Source organism: Argentina silus (assembly GCF_951799395.1).
Source record: "Argentina silus genome assembly, chromosome: X".
Taxonomy (NCBI): domain Eukaryota; kingdom Metazoa; phylum Chordata; class Actinopteri; order Argentiniformes; family Argentinidae; genus Argentina; species Argentina silus.
Genome location: NC_139653.1, coordinates 21,531,972 through 21,550,315, shown reverse-complemented (window position 1 = coordinate 21,550,315; position 18,344 = coordinate 21,531,972). Strand labels below are relative to the sequence as shown.

Sequence of the window (18,344 nt, the reverse complement as noted above, 5' to 3'; positions counted from 1 at the left end):
CTCCACTGCCTTGTCTGTCTTTCATTTTGAAAGGAAAACAATATGCTATTTGTAGAGCAGCTTTTGTTTTTTAGGCCTAACAGACAACTTAAAGGTCTGTCCCTGTCCTCTTCTTTCAGCAGTACATATCATATAATCTTAACTGTGGGCTGCCAAAGATTTATAGTCTAGAAATAAATTATATACTGGACAATAACCCTTAAGCAAAAAATAGAATTCTGCACAAGGGCTTGTGTAAGTGAACATACAAATGATTTAGTCTGATGTCAAATTACAGAAAATTGTTGAGTCTACAAGTGGGTTTCGCTTGTATGTTGTTTTTCCTTTTTTCTGAAAAACTCTAAAAATGCTCTCTGCCCAGTCGTATGTGCATTGAGGCTTTTTTACTGAGACAGACAGACAGACAGACAGACAGCTTTCCTTTTTTACTGAGACAGACAGCTTTCCTGCATTTGCTGTGCTGCAACTGTGATTGTCATTTCAGCTTCAGTGTCACATTCTTATGATTCATTTCATAGATCGAGATTAACTATTCAGCCAGCATGTCTTCCATTCTCTCCCCTCTTTTAATCCAGAGTATCATGTGTGTGTGTGTTGTTTAGCTCATACTGTAGTGGACACTATAAGATGTCACGCCAATTTTTCCACATTTCTACAGTCCTCCTAGGCACAGTTTCATGATCAGAGTGAAATCTAGAGTAGCACATCCTCTCTTGGATATCTGTGAATCACTGAAAACCACAAATGTCTCACTTGCTGGTTTGAATCCAGGATAATTATGTATCATCTTGTTGCATTTCATCAGTCCAAGACGGCCATGTTTGCTCAAGGACAGATTTGTTCCAGGTTAATGAAACAGCCCATGTCGAGAGGAGTAGGGGCAGTTATATTTAACAATTGTATCAGTCTCCTCTAGGGCCACAGTTTGTCCAGCTCCCGGCTCTGGAACGGGGCCACTGTAGTGTCTTGGGGGAATGTGCAATAGAGATGTTTAAGAGGATTAATATATTCTCTGTTCTGGGGAAGAGATGCCTCCCTGTCACTGCACTGTGCTTGGCCTCAGGAGGGAACCATGCACAGATGATATCCCTAGCCAGCTTGCCTTTCAGGTGGAAAATGTCGCAATCTCTTAACATCACTAATGTGCAAAATACAGCTGACGGGTCAGGAGGGTGATGGGAGAGGGAGGTTGGTGTGTATACATTTGATTTTACTTCAAAGCTAGACCGGTCTGATGTCATATTTGCTGGTCCATATAGACATGTGTTTCTATGTACCCACACTCACATGGCAGCACCATTTGGTTGATTGTGTGTGATATTGCAGAGAGCATTTATCTGTGGTGCTGGGAGACCCTGAGTCACATTCAGCACAGTAGCCTGTCTTCCAATATCATCCCTCTCTCCTGGGTCCCCTTGGCTTTGAAAAAGGATACTGGGTCTTTAAAAGGGGACGGGGTCTCGAGCAACTCAAGGTGTATCCAATGCCTCTTGCTCAGCAAGACTCCTAAATTCAAAACAGACGGCGGAGCAAATAAAGATCAAAGGCAGCAGCAGCCTTGCCTGCCTGCCCTGCTGTCCTCACATGCCAATCGCTGCTGTCAGAGTGAATCACAGCCACACACACACACACACACACACACACACACACACACACACACACACACACACACAGGCTAGGCCTGGCTAGAAATAACCCTATTGGCTCCTGACACATGAGCTCAAGCTGCACTCTGGCCCCTCTCTACTCATCAGGATGTTCTCTGCTCTGGCAGCAGTAAAACAGTGGGCCTTGAGGAAGACGCCCCCCAAACACCAACAGGCTGCAGTGTTTGTCATCGGAACATGAACTCTGCCCCATGTGTTTCCTGCTGGATTTATTACTGACTTATCCTTATACCCTGTGTTCTCTTATTATGTAATTACAGTAATTGGGTAGCCTATTTTGCAGAAACTTGATATGTATTAAACCATATCTGATCAGATATACACTCACCAAACACTTTATTAGGAACACTATACTAATACTGGTTAGGGCCTCCCTTTGCTCTCAAAACAGCCTCAATTCTTCGTGCCATTGATTCCACAAGATGTTGGAAACATTCTGGTCCATGTGACATGATTGCATCATGCAATTCTTGCAGATTTTTCAGGTGCACTTTCAAGCTGTGAATCTCCCGTTCTACCACATCCCAAAAGTGTTCTATTGGATTCAGATCCGGTGACTGGGAAGGCCACTGAAGAACACTGAACTCAATGTCATGTTCATGAAACCAGTTTGAGATGACTTTTGCTTTGTGACATGGTGCATTATCATGCTGGAAGTAGCCATTAGAAGATGGTTAAATTCTGGCCATGAAGGGATGCACATGGTCAGCAACAATACTGAAATAGGCTGTGGCATTCAAGCGATGATTGATTGGTATTAATGGGCCCAAAGTGTGCCAAGAAAACAGAACTCTTTTGTCTCACTGCTATGTGTGCATTATTTTATACATGGACCAGCAGAACAGTAAAGAACAGTCCTTACAATGAGTCTGACCCTAACCATTTACCCATGATTGTGATGATATGAGTCTGCAGGTTTAGAGTAGGTTTCTGTTTACTTTATGTGCTCGGACTTCCTGCCTCTCCTCTCCTCTCGTCCTTCCCTACATGGCGTGGCTGTGGGGACCTGCAGCATCTCAGATGATGACAAACAGCAGGGGTTGAGTAAGGCCCTGTGCCCTAGCAAGAGCTCCACAACTACTTGACCTGTGTGTTCAGCTGTGCACCAGGGCAGATGTTTGCCTCCCACTCCCTCCACCCCCTTGTCCCTGTGCCAAAGATGCAAGCCTGGGGTGGGTGCAGGGCCAACAGCCCCAACCCTGTCCTGTTGGGGGGACAATGGGTACTGAGGGGGAGGGGCAGCCTCAGCGACCTTGTGGTTAAGGTCAGCTATTCAAGATTAGAGGACGTAAGGCAACCTTTTAATTAGGCTTGCCATGCAGCAAAGGCTCTGTGGTATTGCGGCCCAGACACTTCCTGAAATGTGCTACACCACCCATAAAGTGGCAACGTGAAGGAGTGAGCGAAAGAAAGAGCGAGGCTAAAAATGGCACTGCCACATATGCACCACGTCAGGAGACAAAGATCTGCCTGGTTGCCACTGTGGGAACTGTCTATAGCCCTGTGGGTATAGACCTGCCAGGGTTCATAACAGTGAAGTTATATGCAAGGATCTCTCTCTCTCTCTCTCTCTATCAGTGAGGTCCTTGTCAACAATGGGTTCCATTAGAAGACCTTGAGAAATCACAGAACCAAGCCTGTCAGACAGGATATATAAGGACAGTATAAGTGAATTGGAAACAATTTCACTCTCGTAAGAAAAATAGAGGCAAAATACCAACAATCATATCTTGGTAATGCTAATGACTCCTTTCAGTTTGTTGACAATATACCACTTATATACTGGTTTGAATCATTTGACACACACCAGAGGAAAAGACTGGAAATAGAAACACATAAAAGCTAAGCTTCAGGAGCCTCAGTACTGACCCAATGAGTCCTTGTTTTCTTGTTTCTGTTTTCTTGTTGTGCAGTGTTTGTGAACTGTATAAACTGTTTAGACAATCAGTCATATCAGCTTCAGTAGTAAATATAGTAAACATTGTGCTAAAATGCTCATTGCACCATGCAGGCATAGGGATCACCTTGTAAGAGTACAATGACACAGGATGTTGTTGGTGGTGGTATTTGTGGTGAGGAGAGAGATGTGCTGGGTGAAAACAGAGAAGGGGTGTGGTGTAATTGCCTGCCCTTGAGACACGTGGAGACTGTCTAGAGACAAGGAAAGGGGGAGGGACAGCATGTCACCACTTTGAGCCTCGACCTGATGTTTCAAAATAAAAAAGAGCACCTTCCTTTGATGTTCCTGGCCTGTGCAGCAGACAGTCTGATTAGATAACGATCACTGGTGCCTTTTCCCCCCTGGTTACTGTAACTTTAGCCCTACACTGAGGTGCTTTTAGTTATGTGACTGGAGACCATAACACAAGACAACAGTTTCAAAATGTTTTTTTACACGCTTTTCTCTCTAAGCTAAACACCATGCTATTCTCTGTCTTCCTTTGTCTGTGCTAGGAGAAAGGCTTCTGGTATTACTCAATTACTTACCTTAAGTTGTTTTCTTCACTCTTTTTAAGCAGACAGCGTAATGCTGTATATTGTATTTCATAAAGGAGATTCGTAGTGCAACGAATCAGTTCTCTATTGAATAGTGTTATGACTCCAAATATGACTCTAAATATTTGCCTGATATTGGCCTGGTGAGTAGAAAGTGAGATATGTGAGGGACTAGTTAGAAATTGTGTCATAGAATAGGCAAGTTGGTTGAAGCGGGTGGTTAAGTGTTGGCTGGATGTCGTTAAAGGTAGAATTCAGCACATGATAGTATGAGGACCAACACAGTGAAGAGATGCACACAGGAAGGTTCAGAGAAGTATGAAGTGGCTGAGTGGTTGTGAGGAGTGCCTGAGGGGTGTGGAACGTGCTGGGGCCTGCATTAGAGAGACAAGCCCAGCACAGCGCCAGCTGAGCTAGAAGACGGCAGGAATGAGGGCACAAAGAATGGGTTTCTCTGTGTCACAATGACTACAGCACTCACAGAAGAGGGAATGGTCAGAGGTCCAAGCTGTGGAAAAAAGCAGCATTCAGTCCTCTGTGTGTGTGTCAAGGGAACCTCTTTCCCCCCAAATATCACAATCCCATCAAAAGGCCTGCCTGAGTGCCATGCTGGATGGAACTAATTGGAGTCTTGTGTACTGGCTTAAGCTATTGGAGTAGTTTAATTTCTGGGATTGTTTTTTTCCTCAGATGAATTCTCTCTGACAGCAGGGGAGGGAAATCTAATAGTAGGTGATCCTGCTCATGAAACCTTAGCCTGGGCAGATTTGATGCTAATATTCTAGTTATATAACCTCATTATGCTACAGATGAATGGTGAGAGATAAGATCATTCTGATCTTCATCACAATGAACAGAGATCTCAGAAGACATCAATGCATACATATGGGAAGTAAATATTTTTGTGACATGTTACTTTTTTTATTTAAACATTTATATCTCAAGAATCTCAAGAATCTTTCCATACAACTGTATTCTCACATTTCCTTATTATCTAATGGTCAAATCCTAACTTGAGATGAGAGTGTAACTCAATATTTGTATGCAAGTCTCTCATTGACATCAATGAATGATTTCTACTACTATTTGAGTTATGCACATGTACTATCTCAAGTTAGCATTCAGCCATAAGTCAATCAGCAACCACAATCATGGACACCCAACACTGGGACATAGCTACAACTTAATAAATACTTTACAAAAATAATGCAGGCTTTTTACATGGGAGAGAATTATCTGGACCAGAGGACAAACAAATATGAGTGTAGATACTGTGTAACAAAAAGAAAAGAAATGCATGCTAAATAAACAAGCTTACAAGCATACATGGTAACCTGAATATTATTGCTACCCAAGCCAACACTAGAAGAGGATGGACAGAGGGTGCTCCATCCCTCTGCAGGTTTTGGATGGGGTCCCTGTACATTATTACCCCCTCATACACTTAGCTCCTCTGGGACAATAGTATTCTTGTCCACAGCACAGACACTTGGGGTCAGCATGTAACAAAAAACGCTGAGGTACTGATCATGATACCCATGAGGGATCCCTGGCCTCTCCTTTTCACCAATGATAAACAATCTAAACAGACAAATCTATAACACCAAGAGTCATTTTCCCTTTTATGAAACTAAATTGAGCTCTTCCTTTAAAGCCCAGAACTGTGGGGCGGTATCCCGGACACAAATTAAGCCTAGACCTAGACTAAATCTCCATTGAGGATGCTTTTTAGTCTAGGACTAGTCTTAATCTGTCTCTGGGAAACCAGCCCTGACAGAATTATGGGACAAAATATTTGCTAAAATCATCATACAATTTACCTTGAATATCATTGAGAGGCATATTTCAAAGCAATAAGTATCAAACAGTACTTTGTCTGTGGTTATGGTGAAGACAAGAAACGTTCCTTGTGCCCAAGTGAGAGAGTGAGAACCTGGCGTCCTTATCCTGTTGGCTGAAATAAACAGACAGTCCTGTTCAAGACAGCCCCAGAGTTGATCCAACTCCCTTTGCCCAAAAAAAAGAGTCATGGTTGCAGCACCATTTGCTATATTCATAAGAATAATTAAGTTGTGGTTTACCTTCACACTAAAAGAGGGCTAGAATTCACGGGCCTCCTCAAACTGTTTGTAGTAGTCCTCATCCGGGGGGTTGTCAGGGCACTTCTGCCCATTGTTGGGTGGCCTGGCTTGGTTGTAGCGGCTCCAGTCGCCCTTGCAGATGATCCAGGGCAGGATGTCCACCTTGTAGTGCAGGTCTGCAGAGAACTCTGTGCTGATGAGGTTGGGCGTGCCCGCCCCCTTGCCACGAGTGATGAGCTTCATGCTGTCGTCGTAGCAGCAGTGCTGTGCGGCTAGCGTGGTGGACTCCAGTGTGAGCATGGAGCGGATGCAGTACCGCGCCGTGGGCTTGTAGATCTCCAGCTTCTCCTTGGGGCTACTGGCGTCTTTCCAGCGGAAGTCTCTTCGTGTGGCAGCGTCATGCACATCAGACGTGCTGTACGCCACTTCCGTGGGGTAGGAGCAGGGGCAGCTGGGAAGGTCGTTAGCCACCTTGGTCATGTACTTCTTCAGGAACTCACTCTTGCAGTTCATCCATCGCTCACAGCTGTCTGTGTCTGGAAGACATTTGGTTATGGTTAATTTGAATCTTTCTTACTGTTATTCTCTCCTACTGCCTCAACAATGAAAATGAAAACAAAAGAAGATGAAGCTGTGTGCTGTGTTCTTTTCTCCTGGCTAACGGCTGTGCTCTTCCTGTCCTCCTGCACATGTCCATCCCTGGACAGGAATGTGGCACAATGAATGCCTGAGGAATGTTAAGTGGGCCCAGGAAGGCTGGGCAGTTGAGGATGGACACTAATTCCAAATGGATCGGCTGGGTCTGACAGTGTAAGAACCTGGCGTCAACATGAGGGACAAGCAGAGTGAAAAATGAATATGAAGAGTAATGAGATAATCTTACCAACACCAAAGAGCTCTGTGGCGTTAAATTCATCAGTTCCAGCCAGTAGGCTGACTTCAGTTGCAGCTGTCTTAAATGCATCCTCAATTCCTGAGGAGAGAATAGTGGTCAGTAAATGATATGACAGAAGAACGATGAAACACTAGAAGCCCAGAGTGAGGTCCAGAGACGTCCATTTGTTGATGATAATGTAAGAGTGTAATCATTGAATTAGATAAATACCATGCACAAAATAATGCACTGGTTGTGTTTAGTCAGGACTTAAGAATAATTAGAATACCACATTTTGTATTTTAAAGAGCTTACATATTGAATATAACATATTGACATAATTGGTGTAATCGGTGTAAAAATGGTCAAATGTGAAGGGCCAATGGTTGACAACAACAAATCTGAAGCAATAATGACATGTAATTAAATATGTTATACATATTTGCAAGAAGGTCGACTGTATACAAATTTGAAGTGGACACAAAATCGCTTCTTTTTACAGTGGCAATGCACCTTTACACAAACGAGTCAGTAAGTCCACGGACAAATCTGTTCACTCTTATGCTCCACCATGCAAACCACATTCAAAACAAATATTGATGTCTCCTCGGTTAACAAGCATTCGAGTTACGCACAAAACTGTTCCAAATGTCTATAATCGAGACATCTCCCTGTACGTGTATCTCATGCCCTTATCATCAATCAGACACACATAGGCTACTGTAGCATACAGTAACATACACCTAAAGTGCATTCGGGAAGTATTCAGACCTCTTCACTTTTTCTACATTTTGTTATGTTACTCTAAAATGTTATTCTAAAATGGATTAAATTAATTTTTCCCTCATCAATCTACACACAATACCCCATAATGACAAAGCCAAAACAGGTTTTTAGAAATGTTTGCTAATTTATTACAAATAAAAAACTGAAATATCACATTTACATAAGTATTGAGACCCTTTACTCAGTACTTTGTTGAAGCACCTTTAGCACACTACAAGCTTGGCACACCTGTATTTGGGGAGTTTCTCCCATTCTTCTCTGGTAGAACCTCTCAAGCTCTGTCAGGTTGGATGGGGAGCGTTGGTGCACAAGGACATTCAGGGACTTGTCCCGAAGCCACTCCTGTGTTGTCTTGGCTGTGTGCTTAGGGTCGTTGTCCTGTTGGAATGTGAACCTTTGCCGCAGTCTGTGGTCCTGAGCGCTCTGGAGCAGGTTTTCATCAAGGATCTCTCCGTACTTTGCTCTGTTCATCTTTCCCTCGATCCTGGCTAGTCTCCCAGTCCCTGCCGCTGAAAAACATCCCCACAGCATGATGCTGCCACCACCATGCTTCACCGTAGGGATGGTATTGGCCAGGTGGTGAGCGGTGCCTGGTGAGCGGTGCCTCATCCAGACGTGACATTTGGCATTCAGGCCAAAGAGTTCAATCTTGGTTTCTTCAGACCAGAGAACCTTGTTTCTCATGGTCTGAGAGTCCTTTAGGTGCCTTTTGGCAAACTCCAAGTGGGCTGTCATGTGCTTTTTACTGAGGAGTGGTTTCCATCTGGCCACTATACCATAAAGGCTTGAATGGTGGAGTGCTGCAGAGATGGTTGTCCTTCTGGAAGGCTCTCCCATCTCCACAGAGGAATTCTGGAGCTCTGTCAGAGTGACCATTGGGTTCTTGGTCACCTCCCTGACGATGGCCCTTCTCCCCCTATTGCTCAGTTTAGCCGGGCGGCCAACTCTAGGAAGAGTCTTGGTGCTTCCAAACTTCTTCTATTTAAGAATGATGGGGACTACTGTGTTCTTGGGGACCTTCAATACTGCAGACATTTTTTTGTACCCTTCCCCAGATCTGTGCCTCAACACAATCCTGTCTTGGAGGTCTATGGTCAATTCCTTCGTCCTCATGGCCTGGTTTTTGCTCTGACATGCACTGTCAACTGTGGGACCTTATATAGACAGGTGTGTGCCGTTCCAAATCATGTCCAATTGAATTTTCTACAGGTGGACTCCAATCAAGTCATAGAAACATCTCAAGGATGCACCTGAATTCAATTTCGAGTGTCATAGCAAAGGATCTGAATACTTATGTAAATGTGATATTTCAATTTTTTATTTTTAATAAATTAAAAAACATTTCTAAAACCCTGTTTTGGCTTTGTCAATATGGGGTATTGTGTGTAGATTGATGAGGGATAATAATTTAATCCATTTTAGAATAAGGCTGTAACATAAAGTGAAGGGGTCTGAATACTTTCCGAATGCACTCACAGGTGAAGAAAAATAAGGTCTAATAGACTGAGAGCAAAACTATGTTGTGTCTTGAGTAAAACAAATATAATAAGCCTGCCTTTCAACATAGGGGTGTGATGATTCTTCGCAGGCTGGGTACGTTCTGCGTGGGCTTCTATTCACATGTAATCGTTTTAATCATGCAAATGACTATTATTGTCTGTCTATGTTGCTGATGTCGCCATTGCAGTTGAAATGGGGAAGCCATTCATAACTGTAAGGTCACTTTCAATTCATTATGACGAGGGTAAAGCTATGGTGAGGAGCGCAATTTGACCATTTGTGCTTTGTTTTTTTTTCTATGTATGATTTTGAAATTGTAACAATGCTATTATGTTAAAAACAGACATTTAGGAAAAGTCAGGGAAGGAGGGGGACATGGGTTTCACAACGGCAGAGTTATTTTATGTGTCACATCGCACCGGTGAACCTCCGTCTGTGCCACTCTGACATCCTACAGTATATTACTACTATTTTTAAGATGGTCTGGATTCACACAGACTGCACTCAGGCAGGCCTTCTGACTCACCTGGGCAGCTTGGCATGTCACAGGTACGTGACTCGGTAGCAGTGCAGGCGTAGCCACATGACCTGGTCCTCTTTTGGTTGCCATTGCCACAAGTGACACTGCAAGGTGACCAGTTGCTCCAGTCACCCTCTCCATCTATGTAATCTAGATCAGAGTCACAGAGAGAGAGAGAGAGGGAGAGAGATAGATAGAGAGAGAGAGAGAGAGAGAGACAGTCAAACCAATGATCCCAGTACAGCACTGATGTAGACCACATGCTGTATGTACTCAGGCCTATTAGCATGCCTCACTAATAATAAGTGGCTTTTGCAGAGTGTGGGGGGCATAGGGGGCATGGGAGGGGGTGGGTAAGGCCCAAAAGTTTGCTTTGACTTTGACCCCAAAACCAGATGCTAGGCAAGCTTGAGCACACACAGACACACACACACACACACACACACACACACACACACACACACACACACACACACACACACACACACACACACACTACCGAGTAGGAGGGTTGAGGCCAGGACAGAACGAGTTTGTTATGAGTGTGTTATCAGTCATCGAAAACATCAGGAAGCATTTGTCAGAAAATATATATTTTTAAATCCAAAGAAAGTGTGCTTGGTGGTTGGTGGCCAGTGTTTCCAGGTGGTATTGCTCTCAAGTGATGTGTGAGAAATCTAATCAAGTTCTCTTGGCACAAGTTACATTTAATTTAACTTTGTGTCTGTCTGAAGCTCCTTCCTCAATGAGAGTATTAATGCATTATTTTGAAATAGGAGTTGAAATGGCGATAAATCCTTTTTAGTTCCAATTATCATTCAGGGATCAGTTTAATGGGAATACATGGAAACACTTACACTGGGCTCAATACAGAATGCTGCCCAGTATCTTCACATATTGGGAGCAATTTACTAGAATAATGAGGAGAATGACTCTGGACAAGCCAGAGATGGGAGCTTTTCCCATCCCAAGCCACTGTCCAGACCACTACACCCCCCCCCACCCCCCGCCCCTCTTTACCCCTGACCAGCATCTGCCACACATTATCATCATTTCACAAGAGTAAGGGCTAGATAGCAGCCTTACCCCACCCCTTTTCCCCCCAATCACAAATGACAGCCAAAGCACTGATGGCAGTTCCTACAGGGACAGAGAAACAGAGAAAGCAGCTCATTCATGACCAGCACTGAGCTCACAGACTGGTCATGCTTCAGTTCCGCTCAACTCTGAGCCACTGCTGTGACTGTGGCCTGTGACTGACGGTCACTACAGCCAATCCACAGTCAAGGGCATACATTACCATGACTAACTTCAGTTAACTAACTTGATCAGCAAACATACAGTGGGATAATATGATGTACTATGTGCTCTACTACTATTGGTAGAGTTGTAGTGGTATTGAGCTGAGATGGAATGGAGTGTTGTCCACAGATAAGCTTTTATGGGGTTTGGTTTGAGCAAGAATGCAACAGTTTATGAAAGCTCATTCCTGACACCCAAAACCAGATGGATAAAATGTAATTTCTTTGTGAACACACACATTCCTCTTCAACAGTCTTGGTTTGGGCATGCAGTGACATGGTAGGGATGGATACTGTATGAGAGGGAGAGCAAATTCTTTTCCAGCAGATTTATCTATGGGGTCACTTTTGAAGAGTGTTGTGAGAATGGTGTGGCAGCCTAGCACTGTGTCCTGGCCCTGTTCCTGCCATGGCACTTTGATGTTAAGAGGCGTTTAAACTGTGTCACGTAGCCAGCTCCACGCCACAGAGGAATCCATCTCATAAAAGAGTGTTAAAGGCTTCAATCATGGGCTCCCAGAGCCTGGCCTGGAATTACTGTACTTATTATGGTGACAGTTTAAATCAGCAAATCTGCAAATTACAGATTCCACATCAGACTATGGCCATTTGTGGAGATGGGATCAGTGTTCAAAACGTAGCCTGTGCATCAAGCTAAATATTCTTAGTGACTCACATGCACACATGCACACTCACCATATTCAGTTTGAGCTTTGCTGCCTCCTCCTGTGCCTCCTCTCCTGTCCCAGTCCCCCAGAGGTTTGAGGAAGTTACTGTCCTCTGTGTTGCCCCCTTTAGAGGGGTCCTGTTCATCTGCCCGGCGGGGGGTAGAGGCTGAGGAGGTGGAGGATGAGGAAGAGGAAGAGGAAGAGGAAGAAGAGTGCTGCCACCAGTTCCTCCAGTTGGGAGCAGCCCGGCTTGGTTTGTTCTCTTTGCGAAGGCCCTTCTCCGTTTCTGGCCCCTCCAGTCCATCCACCACTTCAATAGTCACCTGTTATTGAGGGAAGCAGGGCAAAGTCAATACCTGTCTGAAGACCACAAACAAACACCACAACTCAATTTATGTGTCATTCATTGTAAATGTGCACTAATGTTTTATTACATTCAATGATGAATCGAGTTACGGTGAAATCAAGTGAGATTGGGTAGCAGTCAAGCTTGATGGGGCATTGTGAAGAGCTGCTGTTGTGAGTTGACACTCTCTGGTCCCCCTTCCTCTTTTGCCCCTTTGCCCCCCCCCCTCATCCTAAAACATGTGCCCCCCAGATGAGGGGGACCTCCACCCCTGCACCATACCCACCCTCCCACCACCCTCGCTCTCTCCACCTAAACACTAAGTTCAAAGGGCTGCTCAGCCTCCTCCAGACCATGAAAGCCAGATGAATCCTAGGATCAAAGACGCTCCCCCTCTCCTCCCAGACCCTCACTCACTCTCTCAATTGCTCGCCCACTCTCTTCCCACATCTTGAGATGTTAATACACTTTGTCCATTCTGGGATTTAGCTGGTCAGATTCCATCTGATGCTTAGAAGTGGAAAGACCCCTTGCAGGATTAGACAGGAGAATGATTTAAACATGGCAGCGGTTGCTCAACCATCTGCACAGTGAGGGACTTATGGGCAAGGGCTAGCCACACATTTACATAAGCTGCAGTCTCCCTGCACATTGGTTAGTGGGCTACTGAGGCACAACTGGTTAGTGTCTGCTTTCAGCTGTCATTATGATGGACATGAGATTTGACCTCAGTGTCTATCTTAAGCTTCCCTCTGAGAGGGAGTGTGTAAAGAGAGAGAGCGAGAGAGCAAGAGTGTGTGAGAGAGAGAGAGACAGAGAGAGATAGAGAGCAAGAGTGTGTGAGAGAGAGAGAGACAGAGAGAGATAGAGAGCAAGAGTGTGTGAGAGAGAGAGAGAGAGAGAGAGAGAGAGAGAGAGAGAGAGATAGAGAGAGAGAGAGTTGAGAGAGAGAAAGGGGGCAGTGATGTGCACCAGAGTATTATGCCTCTTCCTGTTTGTTCTTCCTGCTCTATGTGCTTGGGCAGCCATGTCTCACACCTACGCATGCTTGTGCGCACGCGCACACACACACACACACACACACACACACACACACACACACACACACACACACACACACACACACGCACACACACACACACACACACACACACTAGTAAGAGACTGGTGGGTTGATTACCTGAATATTAGGATTCTGTCCATTTATGTCAGCTTTAGATAGATCAGGAAAGTTGTGTAGGTCCAGTAGGAAGGCCCCAGGCCCGTCCCTCTGCAGGCTGCCTCCAGTGCCATGATTCTGGGCCCAGGGGTGGGCCGACCGGTGCTCTGGACCAGATCTCCGGTCCCCAGGACCGAGCTGGGCGGACAAGCTGCTCTCTGCATTAACATTATTCTGGAGAGAGAGAAGAAATCTTTTAGATACAAATATATCATGAGGATTTAAATTTAGCTTTTATTCAGAGGTTAAGACTTTTGCTTAAAGCGTTCAGTAAAATAAAAAGACAATATCTGATTATTTTCACAGAAAGCATTTAGTTACAGACAAAATACTGAATATTCTGACCACAATGTAGCAAAAGAAAGAGCTTTGGACAAAGTTCAGATTATCCATCGGCTGAATAATACAAACAAGTTGACTGTATGTGATTCCTACCAGGTATTTGACAAGGGTATGAGACAATGTATTTAGTGCAGTCAGTGTATGGACAATTTATATCCCAGATATACTGTCATTTTTGCGCTTGTTTGTTAATGGAGGTTGTCTTCCCCACTACCCACTCTACCCAGCTGCTACCTAACATGCTATACTACCTAAAAGTAATGCAGTTTTATTTGTAAGTTTGTTCAACATTTTCGATGAAATGAAAAGATGCCAGACCTTTTGAAATTCCCTAAGCCTATCTTTCAGCACAAATCTGATTCTTTCTAGATGAAGGGTACTGGTTAGATCAGTGATCCACAATTTCACTGTGGGTACTGTCTCCTTTTTCCAGAACAAGAGAATGTTTCTTAGCAGTAATTAAACCATAAGATATGAGATGTTGCTGAGGCACACTCACTCTTCCCAGACCTTCAGAGACATCCAATATAATTTAAACTGGCTCTGGGTCAATCTGAACCCCAAATACCCTAGAGAAAACCCTACAAATTCAAATCCAGTAGTTTTGTATTCTAGGACAAATGGCATAGCTGTGAAGTAAAGTGGCTTCCATTGACTGACACTTGTCACACTTCAGTGGGACATCTGGAAATATTCTTTACAACCTTGTCTTAGAATAGTGTAACCTATGCAAGATCTTAAATTTTATTAGACAGTGTCTAGTGTTAATCAAGCATATGTGAATGCAGCCCAGGCTCGCATCCTAAATGCCATCAGTGATGGGTTCACCCAATTCCTCCTCCCAGGCCAGTTTAATGGCATCTGTGGACGGCTGGTTGGTAGCCTGTAGTGCATTAAAGAAGCCGGCAAACAATTTCAAACATCAATCAAGTCTATCAGGCCCTGCAGTTTTAAAATTTGTTAAATGCTTTCTCACATAATCTCTAATCTGTAGGTATCTAAAGTGTCTCCCTGGTAAATGATATCTCACTCCATTGGGTAAAAGCACCATCCAAAGTGGAAGGAGTGAACGAGGGATTCCCTGCTAAAGGCAGAAAGAAGACATTGTCTTAAGGTAAAAGTGGGTCGTCACTTGTTTCCAGATACGGATGGTGCTGTGAATGACGATTGATTTTTTAAGCACTACAGGGGACATAATGACTGCAGCAATTGAGTAGGGCAGAAAATGCTCTCGTTCAATCTCAAGCCAATTGGACGACACAGCTGAGTCCAGCCAGAAAATGATGGCCCTCCATTTATCTTATACTGCAATGGTGTTTTTTACTTATTCTATGTGCTTTGCAGTTGAAAATAAAGGGGAGCACAACAGAATCCAATTGCTTAAAAAGTTTTGGTTAAGATAAATCGGGATGTTTTGGAGAAGATACAAAATGTAATGTTTGTTTTCAATTTAGCCACCAGGGGGGAGAAGTTAGTTTCAAACAGAGAAGAATACTTATTTGTAACCTCAATCCCTAGATAGGTAAACCTCTATGGTGACACCCTGAAAGGGAGGTGTTGGAGCCACACATGATCTTGTAAACGAATGGGCATTATCTCACTTTTACCCCAGTTAATTCTATAGCCAGAGAAGGTTCCAAATACTTAAATTAGACTCAAAATAGCTGGAATACTAATTTGGGGGCTGGATAAATATACCAAAATATCGTCAGCATACAGCGAAACTTTGTTTGAAGTATACATTGTGTTGTACCCATGTATAGCAGGATGAGTCCTGATAGTCTCAGCAAGAGGCTTAAGGGCTAGCGCGAAAAGTGAAGGGGAAAGGGCGCACCCTTGTCTAGTACCCCTATGTAGTTTCAGGAGATCATATTTGATTTTTAAGTATCTTAGTACAAGGGTTGTTATATAGAAGCTTAATCCTAGATATAAATGTATCTCCAATCTCCAATTTCGACCTGGTCGAATGCCTTTTCGGCATCCAGTGAGAGCATGGTCCTCTTGAGGCATTCTGGGAGAATACATTATATTAAAGAGGCACCTCAGATGATTAAACAAGTTCCTCTTAGGGATAAAGCCTGTCTGGTCTGGGTGCACAGGCTTACTGGCCAGCAGGCTGAGTGTCCTGGCTAGTGTCTTAGCTAGAATCTTTTGGTCCGAGTTTAGAAGTGAGATTGGTCTATGCAACCCCACTTCCTTTGGATCCTCCAAAATTACAGTGATAGTCACTTCCTCTAATGTCTCTGGCAAAGCCCCTTCTTCATGCGCCCCAATAAACACTTTCTGCAGATATAGGGATAGTAGATCCTATAGATCTTGTTGCAGAATCCATCAGGACCAGTTGTTTTTGCCACATTTTTGTGATTTTATTGTATCTTGAATTTCCTCCATTGTAATTTCCGCATCAAGGGTGTTACGCTCGTTTTGGCTCAGAGAAGGGCTAAAAATCAAAAGATGTCTGCATAGTCAGAGGATTTGCATTTGTTTTGGACGTGTACAAGGTCTCATAGAACTGCTGAAATTAGAACTGATAATTTGTTTATATCCTTAGGTGTGGAGAGTATGGCAACAGCGCTGTATGGCTGCAGTTGCTAGTCACAGAAAAGTGTCACGTTAGCCACATTGTGATGGGCATAAAAGCCACCAGCAACGCTGTTTAGGCACAGCCACGGTGCACTCTGGGACAATACTGGCCCTGCTCAGTATGTGAATGGATTGTAAATGTATGTTCCCTGGACTAATGCCAGGAATACACTGCAATTTTAAAATGATTTTATAATAACGATTTTCTCGTCGCCAACTAATTTCTAAAATCAGCATGAAAACGTCATGAGCCCTTTTGCCAGGCATACACAATTTTAAAAATCTGAATGACGAAGAATCCTCACATTATGTGACCCTTGTCACCCTTGTCAAACTCCGTCTTGCTGTCACTCCAAGATGAGGGTTCTCTTGGCGCTTAGTGGCGTAGCACGCTAATGCGCATACCACGTAATCGCAAGGTTCCTGGTTCGATTCCGACCCTCGACATATCTTGCATGTCATCCCTCCTCTCTCTCCCATCCTTCCTGTCAAGCTCTACTGTCTCTATCCCAATGAAGCAGAAATGCCCTCAAAACATATTTGGAAAAAAAAAGATGAGGATCATGAAGATCACACTACACAACTGAATTCATACATTGACGTATACAATGTGATCAAGATTTCTGTCATCATTGGTTATGAGTGTTTTACCTTAGGAAGAGATGACAGACAGAAAGATGGTTTAAAAACAGTTGAAAGAAAAGGATTGAGAGATTTTACTGGTAAACTTGACAGGTTTTTTATGTTTTTGTGTTAAAATAGTTCTCCTATGCCAGCAAATGCACTTTCCGAAAACTGCATTTGCACAATAAACCCAATAGAAATGTAATATGCAAAATGTGTAAATATGTAATTGTAGCGGCCTTCCAAAGTTTCTTAAAATCCAAATTAAGGCCGTAGATCGAGTGAACAGGTGGTCCCTTTCAAACACACTTCCGACACTTTCTTTAGAAAAATATATCCATTTATTGCCACAAAAGATGAATCAAAATAACTTGATAATTCCAGCAATATTGTAAGGTAAACGAAAGTTAACTTAGATATTCCACAGATGATCAAAAGCTTTCAAAAGTGAGAAAAGTGCTAAAAGTGGTCAAAAAATGGTTTGTCACCACCGTCCACCTGACCCAACATTTGCGTTACCAATTCCCATTCAACCCAAAGGCCTACAAGTGACGTATATTCCATCTTTACCGTAAAACTAAGAGTAAACAGTCATATACATTCAAAACCGTACAAAATACCATATACATTCAAAATCACTAAAGAATAATTGTAGAATAACTAAAGAATAATATTCTTAAGGGCATGATTACGCATATTGATATCAAAATATCAAAATGGCTACGACAGTAATATGCACTGCGGCCACACTACGCTCATCAATAAGTAAGTTTGCAAGTTACCTAGCTAGGAGAATCTGAGAAAAATCTAACAAAACATTATGGGATGGATAGATTTCTGAACAGAATTAGGCCAAGTGATTATGGTGAAGCAAGCAAGAAACCCCCAGCAAAATGTAATAAGCCTACCAGGAGACAGTATGACGATTCCTACATTGATTAAGGGGTTTATGTCCTGCTGTGGACCTGACTATGATGTGACACCCAAATGAATGCTGTGTTTGGAACCACTTGTAAATGAGAGCATGAAGCCCTCAAAACTAAAGAAGCATCTTTTGACCAAACAACCAGAACACCAGAACATACTCATCCTTTTTCTGAGGAAACACATCATACGCCGTATCCCTCAGCATAGCCAAGGCCAAGAAGCCACACACTATCGGTGAGGAACTATTGCTCCCTGTCTGTGTAGACATGGTTGAGAAAGTGCCGGGTCAAGAGGCAGCACAAAAAATTGCAAACATCCCACTGTAGGATTATACTGTCAGTCGCTGAATCTAAGAGTTGTCCTGACATTTTTTAGGTTCACATACGTGAACAGCTTGGTGAGAAAATCCA

General features: G+C 43.4%; 2 protein-coding genes across 2 annotated transcripts in view; one reads left to right on the top strand and one right to left on the bottom strand.

Annotated features, from left to right (window-relative positions):
- The window catches only part of tasp1 (taspase, threonine aspartase, 1), a 52,552-nt gene that overhangs the window by 27,556 nt on the left and 6,652 nt on the right, over nt 1-18,344 (top strand). The window lies entirely within an intron of this gene.
- The window catches only part of ism1 (isthmin 1), a gene marked incomplete at its 5' end in the record, with an annotated part of 35,729 nt that continues 22,445 nt past the window's right edge, over nt 5,061-18,344 (bottom strand). Inside the window, 5 exons of the mRNA XM_083695985.1 lie at nt 5,061-6,780; nt 7,128-7,217; nt 9,931-10,074; nt 11,922-12,216; nt 13,420-13,632. Coding sequence (XP_083552111.1) covers nt 6,263-6,780; nt 7,128-7,217; nt 9,931-10,074; nt 11,922-12,216; nt 13,420-13,632 — 1,260 coding nt within the window. The 3' untranslated portion in view covers nt 5,061-6,262. The remainder of the gene's footprint in view (nt 6,781-7,127; nt 7,218-9,930; nt 10,075-11,921; nt 12,217-13,419; nt 13,633-18,344) is intronic.